The 14,566-nt window shown below is 54.1% G+C and overlaps 1 protein-coding gene across 7 annotated transcripts in view; it reads right to left on the reverse strand.

Annotated features, from left to right (window-relative positions):
- PRKAG2 (protein kinase AMP-activated non-catalytic subunit gamma 2) overlaps positions 1-14,566 on the reverse strand; it is a 314,724-nt gene that overhangs the window by 214,643 nt on the left and 85,515 nt on the right. For 6 of the 7 annotated variants that reach the window (XM_068972781.1, XM_068972782.1, XM_068972777.1 and 3 more), the window contains exon 2: positions 5,635-5,706. In XM_068972781.1, coding sequence (XP_068828882.1) covers positions 5,635-5,706 — 72 coding nt within the window. Of the gene's footprint in view, positions 1-5,634; positions 5,707-14,566 lie in introns of those variants that run through there. The other variant, XM_068972783.1, reaches the window with a different exon arrangement.

The raw sequence follows: 14,566 nt of genomic DNA on the forward strand, positions 1-14,566 counted from the left end.
TGCTGGGTGGAATGAGGGGCCTGCTCACCCCTCAGGGCTGTCTGAAGGGGCACCAGCCAGACCTGACCGACAGGAATCACCTTTGCACACGACTGGCTGTCATCCCCTGGGGAAGCCTGCAACACAGGAGCCAGAGGGCCCCGGGCCACCCAGCTCTGCAGCAGGAAAGGAAAACCACTTGTCCACTGGGTGCTGGGGCAAGGACGAAGCCTGGCGGGAGTCGGCCAGCAGGCTGAGACCCCGGGCTCTGCAAGGCAGGTGACCCCAGGTGCGCCGAGAAGGGAGGTAAGAGAGCGGCCTCTGTGTCTCTGTACACCTGGGGTGCCTGTCCGGGCCCAGGACCCTGTGAGCTCTTCCACCACTAGAGGGTGCCCTGAGCTGGGCTTGATGTTCAGTCGCTCAGGTGAGTCAGCTTCTCGGCAACCCTATGGACTGACTGCAGCACGCCAGGCCTCCCTGTCCATCACCAACTCCCGGAGTCCACCCAAACCCATGTGCATCGAGTCGATGATGCCATCCAACCATCTCATCCTCTGTCCTCCCCTTCTCCTCCTGCCCTCAATCTTTCCCAGCATCAGGGTCTTTTCAAATGAGTCAGCTCTCTGCATCAGGTGGCCAAAGTGTTCGAGTTTCAGCTTCAACATCAGTCCCTCCAATGAACACCCAGGACTGATCTCCTTTAGGATGGACTGGTTGGATCTCCTTGCTGTCCAAGGGACTCTCAAGAGTCTTCTCCAACACCACAGTTCAAAAGCATCAATTCTTCAGCGCTCAGTTTTCTTTATGGTCCAACTCTCACATCCATACATGACTACTGGAAAAACCATAGCCTTGACTAGACGGACCTGTATTGGCAAAGTGATGGCTCTGCTTTTTAATATGCCGTCTGCACTTGATGTTCAGTCGCTAAGCCGTGTCTGCTTCTCTGCGACCCCATGAACTGCAGCATGCCAGCCTTCCCTTCACCATCTCCTGGAGCTTGCTCAAACTGACATCCATCATGTCGGTGACGCCATCCAACCATCTCATCCTCTGTCGTCCCCTTCTCCCCCTGCTCTCAATCTTTCCCAGCATCAGGGTCTTTTCCAATGAGTTGGCTCTTCCCATCAGGTGGCCAGAGCACTGGAGCTTCAGCTGGGCTTATGGTCCCTTAAAGGAAGAGATGCCCTTGTGGGGACTCAACCACACGCCCCCTTCTTCCTGAGACCCTCTGCCCTGCGATAAAGGACCAGTGTGGCCATGGGGGGCAGTGCAGAATCTTATGCCCAGTGGGCTTCGGAGGCAGAGGCCGAGCTACACCCGAACCATGGGACTCTAGCTCTGCTTGAGTTCAAGGGTTTCTTTTTCCAAACATGTGATACAGGAAGCACAAAGGTCTCTAAAGTGTTGGGTTCAGCCACTATCCACTGACCTACGGGCTCAGGCATTCCGAAGCTCTTCTGAATCCCATGGATAATTCACATGGAGCAGCTTTCCAAGTGGTGGGCGGCATGTATCTGTGGACATGGGCTAGGGGTGGTCACAACCATGGGCCCAGGGATGGAGGGTCACCCCACAGCAGGATGGTATGAGCAAGGATTCTGGACACAGACACAGGAGCTGAATGCCGGCTCGGTTTCCAGCAGTGACCAGCGACCTAGTGTCAGCATCCTCGTGTGTACACTGGGGGCAGCAGGCCGCCCTGCAGGGCCAGGGGACGACCGGGCACCTGGCACCACCTCAGGTCCCGACCCACGGTATGTGCCTCGGCCTCTTCGCTCAGCTCTCACTGCCATGAATTTGGCCCCAGTAGATCCTCGGTTAGGTGTGGAGAGTCAGGGAGGCAGGGCTGGTTTAGGGAGAGGCTCCACGTGGGGGGTGCGGCTTCCCTGATATCTCAGCTGGTAAAGAATCCGCCTGCAGTGCAGAGGACCTGGGTTCGATTCCTGGGTTGGAAAGATCCGCTGGAGAAGGGAAAGGCTACCCACTCAAGTATTCTTGGGCTTCCCTGGTGGCTCAGCTGGTAAAGAATCCACCTGCAATGTGGGAGACCTGGGTTCTATTCCTGGGTTGGAAAGATCCGCTGGAGAAGGGATAGGCTACCCACTCCAGTATTCTTGGGCTTCCCTGGTGGCTCAGCTGGTAAAGAATCCACCTGCAATGCGGGAGACCTGGGTTTGATTCCTGGGTTGGGAAGATCCCCTGGAGAAGGGAACGGCTACCCACTCCAGGATTCTGGCCTGGAGAATTCCATGGACTGTACAGTCCATGGGGGCGCAAAGAGTCAGACACGACTGAGTGACTTTCACTCAGTCAATCCATGTGGGGTGTGAGAACCTAAGCCTCCTTAGAGGGGACACCAAGGAGGCTCTACAGCACAGGGCTAGCACAGTCATTTAGGGCCGACATGCTGGTGGCCAGTCACCATCACTCCCCGGGTATCCCTGACCCCAGAGCTCTGAGAAGGCACCAACTGGGGACACAGTGAAGGCCACAAAGCTGGTCAGTCGTGGGTGGGACATCAGGCCCACGGCCTTGACTCTTGCACCACATACCTCCCTGGAGCAGCCTGGCAACGTGAAACAGAAAAGGAGTCAAGGTCAAGTGTGAGGACAGAGGCAGGGAATCATGTTAACCCTGCGGATGTCCCCTCCACACTGCACAGTGAGCTCGGCCTGGGGAGGAGGAACGGCTGAGCAAGGCTGACGTTCTTTCCACGCAGAGAACAAGACGTGGGGAAGGTTGGGGTCCCCGTGAGGCCATGGAGAATGGCAGGGAAGATGAGGCTGGCCTGAGAGTGAGCCAGAGGGGGAAGAGTCTGCAAAAAGGGACACTGTGGGTCACGGGGCCCCAAACCAGAGAAGGCACTGAGAGCTGACAGGCTGTGGACAGGCCGAGGGGCAGAGACGTCCCAGGGCCAGGGAAAGAGGAGGTGGAGCTGGGAGGACAAACAGCCACTCACTTGGGCCACCACGGACAGCTCACAGGGGAAAGCGGAGCCAGCTGCCGCTGGATGGTCAGTCTCACAGGGCCCGGGGTGCCAGCTTGAACCCTATCTGAAGGGCAAGTGGAGCCCCAAGATTCTCCAGACTGGGATTCCATCCTATGCTCAGAATTCCAGGCCGATGGAACCAGGCCTCAGCTGTCAGCTTGAGGAGGGGCCCCCAGAGAGCAGACTGTCCCCCAAACACGGCCAAAAATGGTGGCCACAGCTCAGCCTTGTCCACAGGAAGCGTAAGGACTGGTCTCAAGCCATGACCTCGAGAAGGTGGGCACAGAGCTGGCCTCTGGGTCTGCTTCCTGCAGGATGGGTAGGGGTAGGAGCCCCAGGGACAGGGCCCATGCCTTCAAGCAGGACGCAGCTAATATGGTACTTTGCCAACGCAATGGCACGTTTCCTTGGGTTTGGATGAACAAAGGGCCCAGAGCCACCCCAGTGCCTGCTGGCTCCTCAGAGCTATGGATGGGAACTCAGGGCACAGTGGGTAAGGCTGCCAGGCCCACCTCTGTCCACGGCTGCAGGGGGCGCCGCGGGGCAGGGCCCAGCCTCCCGACTCAGGTCTCAGCTGCATCCCAAGGACGAAGGGGAAGGGAGAAGAGAGGTGCAGGGGTGAAGGTGAAGGGTGGGCGGGGCTGGCCTGGTGGTGACTGACAGCCGACTGGGGGGGGCCTCTTGGGAGCTTGTGGGAAACAGGCGAGGATAAAGGCGGTCACAGGCAAGGGGCGCCAGAAAAAGGGGGGCTGAGTGAGACAAAACCTCAAAGGGAGGATCTGTAGGCCAGGAACACCCTCCCCTGGGGTCCGACTCAGGCCAGGGAGGTGGGGAGGTCAGGCCTGGCAGGCAAGGGCCGCGTCCAGCAAGCTGATGGTGGGGTGTCCCAGCCGGAGCCCCCGTGTACTCCAGACAGAAAGGGGGCGGGCGTTCTCAGCAGAGGAGCCAGCGGGGTGGCACGCGTGGCCAGTGAGGGACAGGAGTGCCTGAGTGGAGTCTAGGGCCCGGCTGGGTTTAATGCTCCCCACGGCTCAGATAAACAGGACCTGGGTGCACCCCTCCACAGTGCTCCAGACGGTGGATGTCCTGAGTCACAGCCGCGTTCCCAGACCGCCCTTGAGCAGCTGCCCATCTGCGTCTGCTCTACGGACGAGCTCGTTTCATCCTCACAAGGGAGGTGAGCACTGTCATGAGCCTGGGTTTGCTGACGGGGAGACAGGTTCACAGAGAAGGTCCTGTCCCAGGTCACACCTCAGGGAAGCTGCCAGGAAAGATGAACAGAGGATCCAGGCTCCTCGTCCCAGGATCAAGGGGCACAGACAGGAAAAACCCGTGGTCACTCGTTGGGGGTGTGGGGGGTGGCGGACTGCCTGGCATTCCACAGATTCCCCCAGGCCCCGGCCACCCTGGCCAACCCGGAGTGACCGCAGCACTCTTGAATGATCCGGGGACGTCAAAGGCACTGATCTTCCTCTCGATGCCGGCCCGGGAGAGCTGTGTGGAGGCGAGGTGATCAGAAGCCCTGAGATGTCTTTTGTGACAAAGGGCTGCCCCTTCTGGGGGCAGGGGAACCAGGACTGGGGACTATTGGGGAGAGCGGACAGACTCCCATTGCAACTGATGCTTGGGAGCCTGGGCGCTTGGCTCTTGAGCCCAGAGCTCCCAAAAAGGGGAGCTCAGCCGTGGCCTCTAGATCGTGGAGGAGGAGGAGGCCACCCAGGGTCCCATCCACGTTCAGCTTGGCAGCCACGGAAAATGCTCAATTCCCTGAGGAGACGGGGATCTCAGTCACAGGGCACAAAGATGCAGAGATGAGCTGGGAGGGGCAGGACCTGTCCTGCTGGGACACTCCCCTGCATGGCCTGCCCCGCCAGTCCCAGAGCAGGGGGTCTGGACGCAGCATTGCACACACTGGGCTGAGCACCAGGCAACCCAGACTGGACCCAGCCCAGCTGTGAGGCAGCCCGAGGACTGGGGGAAAGTCTGTCTACCACTCTCTGCTCTCAAGACACGGCCTGCAGCGCTCCCTGCTGGGCACGACCGCTGGGCCTCCCGCCAGCCCTCCGCCCTGCACTCACCCCCACCGCAGGCTGCCTCGACCTCCCCATTCCTGCCACGGCCACTCCACCCATCCCAGGACACGCACGCCTCGGGCTGCCGGCCCTCCACCAACCTTGAGCAGGAAAAACGGATCCGTGGGAGAGGGGAGAAGGTGGGTGAACGAGAGGAAAGGAAAAGACGGAAAGAGGAAAGAGGACGGAAGGGAGAGAAGGACTTGAGGGCTGGAGGCGGGAGTGGGGGAAGGGAAGGAGGGGGCGGGGCGGGAGGAGGGACTCCTGTCTCATCGGGGAGAGACACCCAGGCTGCATGACCTGCTTTTCCCTGATGTTCAATCTCTTCTCTTTGCCTGTGAGCCTCTCAGGCACTCAGGGAGCTGAGCTCAACGCGAGCTCTTCAGCATCACCTCTGCCCACTTTGGGGCATCCAGGGACCAGGGAGGAGCCCCGAGGGGAGGGAAGAAAAAGGGGTGAAGCCTGGAGGACAAGGGTGGGCTCAGCTGCAGCCAGGGGCACAGGGAGGAGAAGTCGGGCTCGAGCTGAGCGAGTCTGGCCTCCGTGGCACCTCTGGTGAGCTGGGAGAAGCTGGGAGGAAGGGAGCCTTACCTTACGAGACGGAGGCTTTTCTGAACTCTCCAGGTCTCCATCCAGGAGCGGCATGGCAAAGGAACTCAGGTCCTAGGATGGAAAGAGGGCACGTGGTCAGTGACCTGGACCCTCGGGGGCCCACCTGGCCACGTCTGGAGCTGCACGTGGGTCTCCGAGTGTATCCCCAGCCCCTTGCTGAGTCCTCCTCGAATGCCAGCCACCAGGGAGGGAGCGGACGGCTAAGAAGGTGGAAGGAGGCAGTGGAGTCGCCTGCCCTGGGCCCCCCTCGGGGATCCCGCTTGCTCTCCACCTTTCCTCTCGACCCCCCAAGGAAGGAGCAGGAAGAAGGCACCTGGACTGCAGGCCAGGAGGGAGAGAGTGAAGGAGGAAGGCTGGGGAGGGAAGGGAGAGCCCATTGGGCGCTCTGGGGAGTGGCCGATGGGCCGGACACCATCTCCTGGCACGAACATGGCCCGAGGATGTGTGTCCTCCTGGGAAGAGGACAGAGCTGTGTGTTGGGGGCTGGCCACTAGGGCAAAGCACTCAGAAAAGCCTGATGACATCATGGCCCAGAGAGATGGCCTTGTGGCGGGGCGGGGTGGTGTGGGGTGGGAGTGGGGGGTGGTAGACTGCACAGACTCATCGTGTCTGAAATGATGAGACCCTCACCGTCTCCTCCTCCTCCTGTCTCCTGCCTGGTGGACACCTCCACTTGAGGCAGAAACCCCACCTGGGCAGCCTTCTACCAGGAGAAACTGCTTGCATCCCGAACCTTCTTTTTTTTTTTAATCCTTGTTAACTGCAGTAAAATACGTGTAACATAAGATGTGGGCTTCCCTTGTGGCTCAGTAGTAAAGAATCCACCTGCCAATGTGGGAGATGTGGGTTGGATTGCTGGGCGGGGAAGATCCCCTGGAGAAGGAAATGGCAAACCACTCCAGTATTCTTGCCTGGAAAATACGATGGATGGAGGAGCCTGGCAGGCTACAGTCCATAGGGTTGGAAGAGTTGGACACGACTTCGCAACTAAACAACAACAAACCCAAGATTTACCATCTTAGTCATTTCAACTCAGTGGACTTGAGCACCTTCACACTGCTGTGCAAACAGCCTCCAAGGCCCTTTCCTTTCTGCAAAGCGAAACTCCACAGGCATTCGACAACTGTGCCTCTCTGCCAACCCTTCCCCCACATTCTACTTTCTGCCTCTATAAATGTGACAGCTCTGGGGACCTCCTAGAAGGGGAATCGTGCAGTATTTGTCTTTCTTGTTCCTGGCTTATTTCCCTTCACATCATGTCCTCAGTTTCATTCATGCTGTAGCATGTGGCAAAATTCACTTCCTTTTAAAGGCTGAGTAATGTTACATTGTGACTGCAGCCATGAAATTAACAGACACTTGCTCCTTGGAAAGAAAGTTATGACCAACCTAGACAGCGTATTAAAAAGCAGAGATGTTACTCTGCCAATAAAGGTCTGTCTAGTCAAGGCTATGGTTTTTCCAGTGGTCATGTATGGATGTGAGAGTTGAACTATAAAGAAAGCTGAGCGCTGAAGAATTGATGCTTTTGAACTGTGGTGTTGGAGAAGACTCTTGAGAGTCCCTTGGACTGCAAGAAGATCCAACCAGTCCATCCGAAAGGAAATCAACCCTGAATATTCACTGGAAGGACTGATGCTGAAGCTCCAGTACTTTGGCCACCTGATGCAAAAAGCTGACTCACTGGAAAAGACCCTGACGCTGGGAAAGATTGAGGGCAGGAGGAGAAGGTGACAACAGAGGATGAGATGGCTGGATGGCATCTGTGACTCAGTGGACATGAGTTTGGGTAAACTCCAGGAATTGGCGATGGACAGGGAGGCCTGGTGTGCTGCGGTCCATGGGGTCACAAAGAGTTGGACACGACTGAGTGACTGAACTGAACTGAATGTTCCACTGTATGGATAGACCACATTCTGGTTATCTAGTCATTTATTAAGGAATTGGAAAAGACCTTGATGCTAGGAAAGATTGAAGGCAGGAGGAGAAGGGGATGACAGAGGATGAGATGGTTGGATGGCTTCCCTGACTTGATGGACATGAGTTTGAGTAAGCTCCAGGAGTTGGTGATGGACAGGGAAGCCTGGCGTGCTGTAGTCCATGGGGTCGCAAAGAGTCGAACATGACTGAGTGACTGAAGTGGGTTGGTTCCACCTTTTGGCTACCGTGACTAATGCTGCTATGAACACAGGTACTATGGATTGAACTATGTGCCCCTCAAAATGAATAGGTTTGAAGTTACACTATCCCAATACCCCAGAATGTGACTGTACTTATAGAGTCTTTGAATTATGATAATATGAAGCTACACAGGTGGGCCCTCCATAAGACCTCAATCCAATATGATTGTGTCCATAGAAGAAGAGACCATTAGGATAGACCCAGAAGGAAGACCATATGAACACACGGAGAGAATGGCCATCTATGAGCCCCAATGAGAGAGGTCTCAGAAGTCACTCACCCTGCTGAAACCTTAACCTTGGACTTCTAAGCCTCGAGAACTGTGAGAAAATAAATGTCTGCTATCTACACCACCCGGTCTGTGACTCTGTGTTACGGCAGCCCTGGCAAACTAATACAGCAGGTGTACAGATATCTCTGCAACCCTGCTTTTGGTTCTTTTGGGTACAGACTCAGATGTGGAATTGCTGGACTATACAGTAATTCTATTTTTAATACTCTTGAGGAACCCCTGTACTTTTTCCATAGCAGCCGCACCATTTTATACCCCCACCAAGAGTGCACGAGGGTGCCAATTTCTCCACATCCTCACTGGACACTTGCTGTTTTCTGCTTTGTTTTAGTTGTTGCTGTTTTAGCCATCCTAATGGGTGTGAGATAGTATCTCAATGAGGATTTGATTTGCATTTCCAATGGCACCCCACTCCAGTACTCTTGCCTGGAAACTCCCACGGACGGAGGAGCCTGGTGGGTTGCAGTCCATGGGGTTGCTAAGAGTTGGGCACGACTTCACTTTCACTTTTCACTTTCATGTATTGGAGAAGGAAATGGCAACCCACTCCAGTACTCTTGCCTGGAGAATCCCAGGGACGGGGGAGCCTGGTGGGCTGCCGTCTACGGGGTTGCACAGAGTCAGACACAACTGAAGCGACTTAGCAGCAGCAGCAATGATTATTGGTGTTGAGCATCCTTTCCCATACTTGGCCATCTGTGCATTTTCTCTGGAAAAATGTCTATTCAAGAAGTCCTTCGGCCATTTTTAAACCAGGCTGCTGGCTGGTCGAGTTGATAGTTCCTTACATCATCTAGGTATGAACTTTTTATCAGATGTATGATTTGTGAGCACTTCTCCTTCTGTCGGTGTCTTTTCACTCTGTCGATTCTGTTCTTTGTTGCACAGAAGTTTCTAATTCTGATGTAGCACAATTTTTCTATTTTCCCTTTGCTGCCTGGGCTTTGGGCGTCATGACCTGGGTTTGATCCCTGGGTCAGGAAGATCCCCTGGAGGAAGAAACGGCAATCCACTCCAGTATCCTTGTCTGGAGAATTCCATGGACAGAGGAGCCTGGTGGACGACAGTCCATGGGGTCACAAAGAGTTGGATACGGCCGAGCAACTAACACTTTCACTTTGGTGTCATGTCCAAGAAATCACCAAATCCAATGTCATAGAGGAAGCTTTTCCTCTATGTTCTTTCCTAAGAGGTTTTTTTTTTTTTAATAAATTCAAACTTTTTTATTTGCTCAATGTGGGAAATATCAAAATCACAGAACTGAGGAAAATCAACTTTGTTTTATGTAAACTATAAAAGACCAACCAAAGTCAAATCATATTTGATAAAATGAACAATTTTAAATTAGAAGCCAAGATATAATGTTTGTTTCCCAGAGAAGCCCTAGGTATATAATAAATTTTAGTTTGCCTTTTATTTACAGTGTTTGGGCATACTAGTTTCATCTTTTTAAAATGTTACTTTTAAAGCAACAATGGAGGTAAGAAAATATCCTTTACTCCTGAAAATATTTTTAGCATCGTCTTATTTAGTTGCTAAGTCATGTCCGACTCTTTGCGACCCCGTGGACTATAGCCTGCCAGGCACCTCTGTCCAAGGAATTTCCCAGCAAGAATCCTGGAGTGGGTTTCCATTTCTCTCTCCATTTCTTAAGAGTTTTATAGCTTTAGCTCCTATATTTAAGTCATTGATCCACTCTGAGTTACAGAAGCTCCTCCCCCCATATCAGCAGTTTCACCTTCTAAGGTTTCAGTTAGTTGAGGTCAACTGGGGTCTAGAAGGAGAAGGCAATGGCACCCCACTCCAGTACTCTTGCCTGGAAAATCCCATGGATGGAGGAGCCTGGTAGGCTGAAGTTCATGTGGTTGCTAAGAGTCGGGCACGACTGAGCAACTTCACCTTGACTTTTCACTTTCATGCACTGGAGACGGAAATGGCAACCAACTCCAGTGTTCTTGCCTAGAGAATCCCAGGGATGGGGGAGCCTGGTGGGCTGCAGTCTATGGGGTCGCACAGAGTCAGACAGGACTGAAGCAACTTAGCAGCAGCAGCAGGGGTCTAGAAACATTTAATGGAAAATTCCAGAAATAAGCAATTCCCATATTTTGAATCTCATGCCACTATGAATAAGCTGATGAAACCTTGCACCATCCTGCTCCATCCTGACCGGGACGTGACTCACCCCTTTGTCTGCCATATACCCTCACTGCACACACGCAACTCGCCCACCCAGCACTCAGTAGCCGTCTTGGTTATCAGCTCAACTGTTGGTGTTGGTGCTTGTGTTCAAGCGACGCTTCTTATACTTAATAATGGTCCTGAGGTGCTAAAGGCGTGATGCTGGCAATCTGGATATTCTCTTACTGTGCCTACTTCGCAGTTTAAATTTTGCCGTAGCTATGTATGTACAGGAAGAGCAGAGTACACACAGGGCTCAGCACGACCTCAGCCACTGCCAGTCTTGGAACACAGCCCCTGCGGATAAGGGGAAACTACCATAATTTTTGTATATGGTGTAAGGTGAGAGCCCAACTTTATCTTGCATGTTGATATCTAATTTTCCCAGCACCATGTACACACAGGGCTCAGCACTACCTGTGGTTTTAGGTACCCACTGCCAGTCTCGAACATAGTCCCTGTGGATAAGGGGCTGCTGCTGCTGCTAAGTTGCTTCAGTCGTGTCCGACTCTGTGTGACCCCATGGACTGCAGCCCACCAGGCTCCTCCGTCCATGGGATTTTCCAGGCAAGAGTACTGGAGTGGGGTGGATAAGGGGAAACTACCATAATTTTTGTATACGGTGTAAGGTAAAAGCCCAACTTTATCTCGCATGTTGATATCTAATTTTCCCAGCACCATGTACTGAAAAGATTATTTTCTCTCCAGTGGATGGTCTTAGCGTGCATGCGGTCACGTGCGTACTCACTTGTGTCTGACTCTTTCTGACCCCATGGACTATAGCCTTCCAGGTTCCTCTGCCCATGGAATTTTCCAGGCGAAGGATACTGGAGTGGGCTGCCACTTCCTCCTCCAGGGGATCTTCCTGACCCAGGAATCCAACCTGCAAATCTCTCGTGTCTCCTGCATTGGCAGGTGGATTCTCTACCACTGTGTCACCCGGGAAGCCAATGGCCTTGGCACTCCTGTTGAAAATCATATGGCTGCATACATACGGCAGGGTTTCCTTCTGGACTCTATTCTATTCCATCAGTCTGTCTTTATGCCCGTACCACACTGTTCTGATGATTGCAGCTTTGTAATAAGTTCTGAGATCAGGAAATGTGAGACCTCTAATTCTGCTCCTTTCTTTTCCTCAAGATAGTTTGGCTTCTTGGGGTCCCTTGAGAGTTCATATAAATTTAAGGATGGCTTTTCTATATCTGAAGTAGGGATTCTGATAGGGATGACACTGAATGTGTAGATGACTTCGGGTAATACTGACATCTTAACAATATTAAGTCTACCAATTAACGGACGTGGGATGTCTCTCCATTTATTCATCTTCTCTGATTTCTTTCAGCAATGTTCTGTAGTTTTCTGTGACCTACCCTCGCTTTTGGGGTTTCCCCGGTAGCTCAGCTGGTAAAGAATCTGCCTGCAATGCAGGAGACCTGGGTTTGATCCCTGGATTGGGAAGATCCCCTGGAGGAGGGCATGGCAACCCACTACAGTAGTCTTACCTGGAGAATCTCTACGGACAGAGGAGCCTGGTGGGCTACAGTCCATGGGGTCACAAAGAGTCGGACATGACTGAGCAACTAAGCACAGAACCCTTGCTTTTTTAACCCCTCCTAGCCTCCCCAGGCTCTGCTGAGGGGTCCAGGTCTTCACCTCCTTTTGCCCAGCCCTCCTTTGGGTTTCCTATTTGTTCTCCAACAAATCTTTCAACTTAGCTAGTTTCAAGCCATCTGCAAACCTCTGCTAGAACAGTGATTCCTAAAACTGTGGCCTCATAATGCGGGCCCCTCCCCTAAAGCCTCAGGGCCTCCACTCCACTATGGCCAAGCCAACGGCTCCCACAGCGAGTCCACTGTGACATGCTGGCAGTCTCTAATAACGTAGGCAGATTCCAGACTCAGCCTGCTCTGGAGTGGTTCATTTCAGAGTCTCAAGTGGGCTGCATGTTTGAGTTACCTTTGGAGCCTGGGTCCCACCGCACAGGTGAGTCCGACTGGTCTGCGGTGTAGGGCAGACTTCACGGTGATTCCACCCAGGCAAGAGCCACCGGCTTCCCATGGGTGATTCACCATCAGGAGCCTTTGCCAGGCCCCACAGCCTCTAATCCAGGCCTGGCGGGACTTGCCAACCTCCACAGCCTGATTTCTGATGCACTCTATACCCTGCCTCTTTTCATCAGGCACCCAGACAGGCTCTTTATGGTGTTTTAAACAGGCTGTGTATGTAAGGACACTTTGGAGTGCCATTTCAACTCCTCCAAGGTGGCAGCTGAAGGTCACCCTTCACCAATGGCCAACCCCCTTCCTGAGACAACAGACCCCGTGTCACCTGGCCCCCTGCAGCCAGCCTCTAGCGTGGAGCTGACAACCACATCTGAAGCTCCAAGCCTTTTCCTCCTGGCCACCCACCCTCAGACCCCAGCCCTGATCCTAGTTTTCACAGGGTGAACTCCTACTAGCCTGCAAAGCCCGATGCAGCCGCCATCTCTGGCCTGGCCAGGACCCACCCTCAGGGAGAATCCATTCCTCTTATCTGTCCCCCAGACCTCACGACAGGACTTATGGCGCTGTACTACGACCATCTATCAGTCTGTGTCTCACCAGACTGAGGGCCAGTCCAGGGCCAGGGCTGAGTCTTCACCTTGCGATTCCGTGCCCTGCGTTTGCCCTGTGCAGCAGGTGGGCAGGCGTCTTTGAATCAGCTCCCGGACGGAGGACCCCTGCCTGGGCAGCACGCATGGGGGCTTGCCTGGCCTGTGCCAAGGGGCCAGCCGGCTGGTGGGCCTCATGGTCACAGCTCACAGGGGAGGAAGAGGAACCAGGTGTGGGCGCTCACCTCCCCCTTTAATGAGTACATTCCTCTGCGGTTTCCAATAATCATCACTCTGGGACATTCGTTCAGCCCGGCTGTCCCCAGACGCCCGGCGGGCACATGCCCATCTATTCCTCAGGGAACCGTCACGTGCCAGTGACCGAGGCCCCGGCGGTGGAGTGACTTGGGACAAGACGGTCTTGAGACAGCTGAGGCTGGGACGGGGTATCATCCCCACCCCGGGCTGGGCATCACCTGTCCTGCCCCAGAGTGAGCCCAGGAGAGGCTTGCAGAGCGACCGCGGCAGCACGCAGGGTGTTTCGCTCGGTCAAGCATCCCCGTAGCTAAGCCTCTTGGCACCCGTGGCGGGCTTTGCTGGAAGGCTCCCTCACCCCACATTCCACGATTCTAATCTTACCTCCCCCAGCTTACCAGGAAACAGGGTACGCCTCAGAGACTGGTGTGGGAAAATCTGTAGCTGTGACCACAAGCCTGCTGGCCGGTGCATGAGTGGGACCTGGTCGCTTAGCTCAGGTGAAGTTCCAGAAGGCCAGGTGCCGGGAGCTTGCTTGGGGCTTCCAAATGTTTAAACGCCTACTGGAGCTCTGGGTCTCACTGCTGTAGCCACCCCTGGCCATCTCTGAATTTCTTCTCCTCATTGGCAGGCGCTCAGACCCTCCCTGGGCACTGGGTGGCCAGTTCCCTGAGCTACCAAGAGACGGCTCTGTCCTTGGGGACGGTCCCCAGCTGCACACATATTTCAGACCCTGACCACGTGCTCTGGAGAAGACCAGCAGGGTCCCTGGGGAAAGTGCATTTTCAGGATTCGGGCTGATAAAGTCACCCGTCACGGAAGCCACAGGACAAAAGAGGAAGGCCGCAGGTTTGAGAAAATTCCCACGATGCGAGCTGACCTGAAAAGTAGCTTATTTATTAATTCTGCCCCGATTCAGAATTTCAGGCGAAAGTCAAAGATCTCAGCAGCAGGGTTGTCATTGATTTGCCACTGGTATGTCCCCAGGTTCGATCCCTGGGTCGGGAAGATCTCCTGGAGGAGGAAACAGCAACCCACTCCAGTATTCCCGCCTGGAAAATACCACGGACAGAGGAGCCTGGCGGGCTACAGTCCACGGGGTCGAAAAGAGTTGGACACGACTGAGCGACTAATACTTTCATTTGTTTTCATGTCCTCAAAAACTTTGAGTCTTTGCCTCATATGGTCTTCAGAGCAGCCCAGACAAGTAGAAAAGGCAAGTGGTTTCACGCCAGTCTACAGATGAAGATATTAAGGGGTCAGAAAGGCAAAGCCATTTGCCCCAGGCAGACAAGTGCACCACAGCAAACAGGCTCTATAAACCAGGTCCACCAGCTCCCAGCTCAGAGCTCTACCGAGTACACCCTCCCACCTCCTTGCGATGACTCAGCTCCAGTGACAAAAACAACTGGGTA

The sequence above is a fragment of the Capricornis sumatraensis genome, chromosome 5 (genome assembly GCF_032405125.1).
Source record: "Capricornis sumatraensis isolate serow.1 chromosome 5, serow.2, whole genome shotgun sequence".
NCBI lineage: Eukaryota > Metazoa > Chordata > Mammalia > Artiodactyla > Bovidae > Capricornis > Capricornis sumatraensis.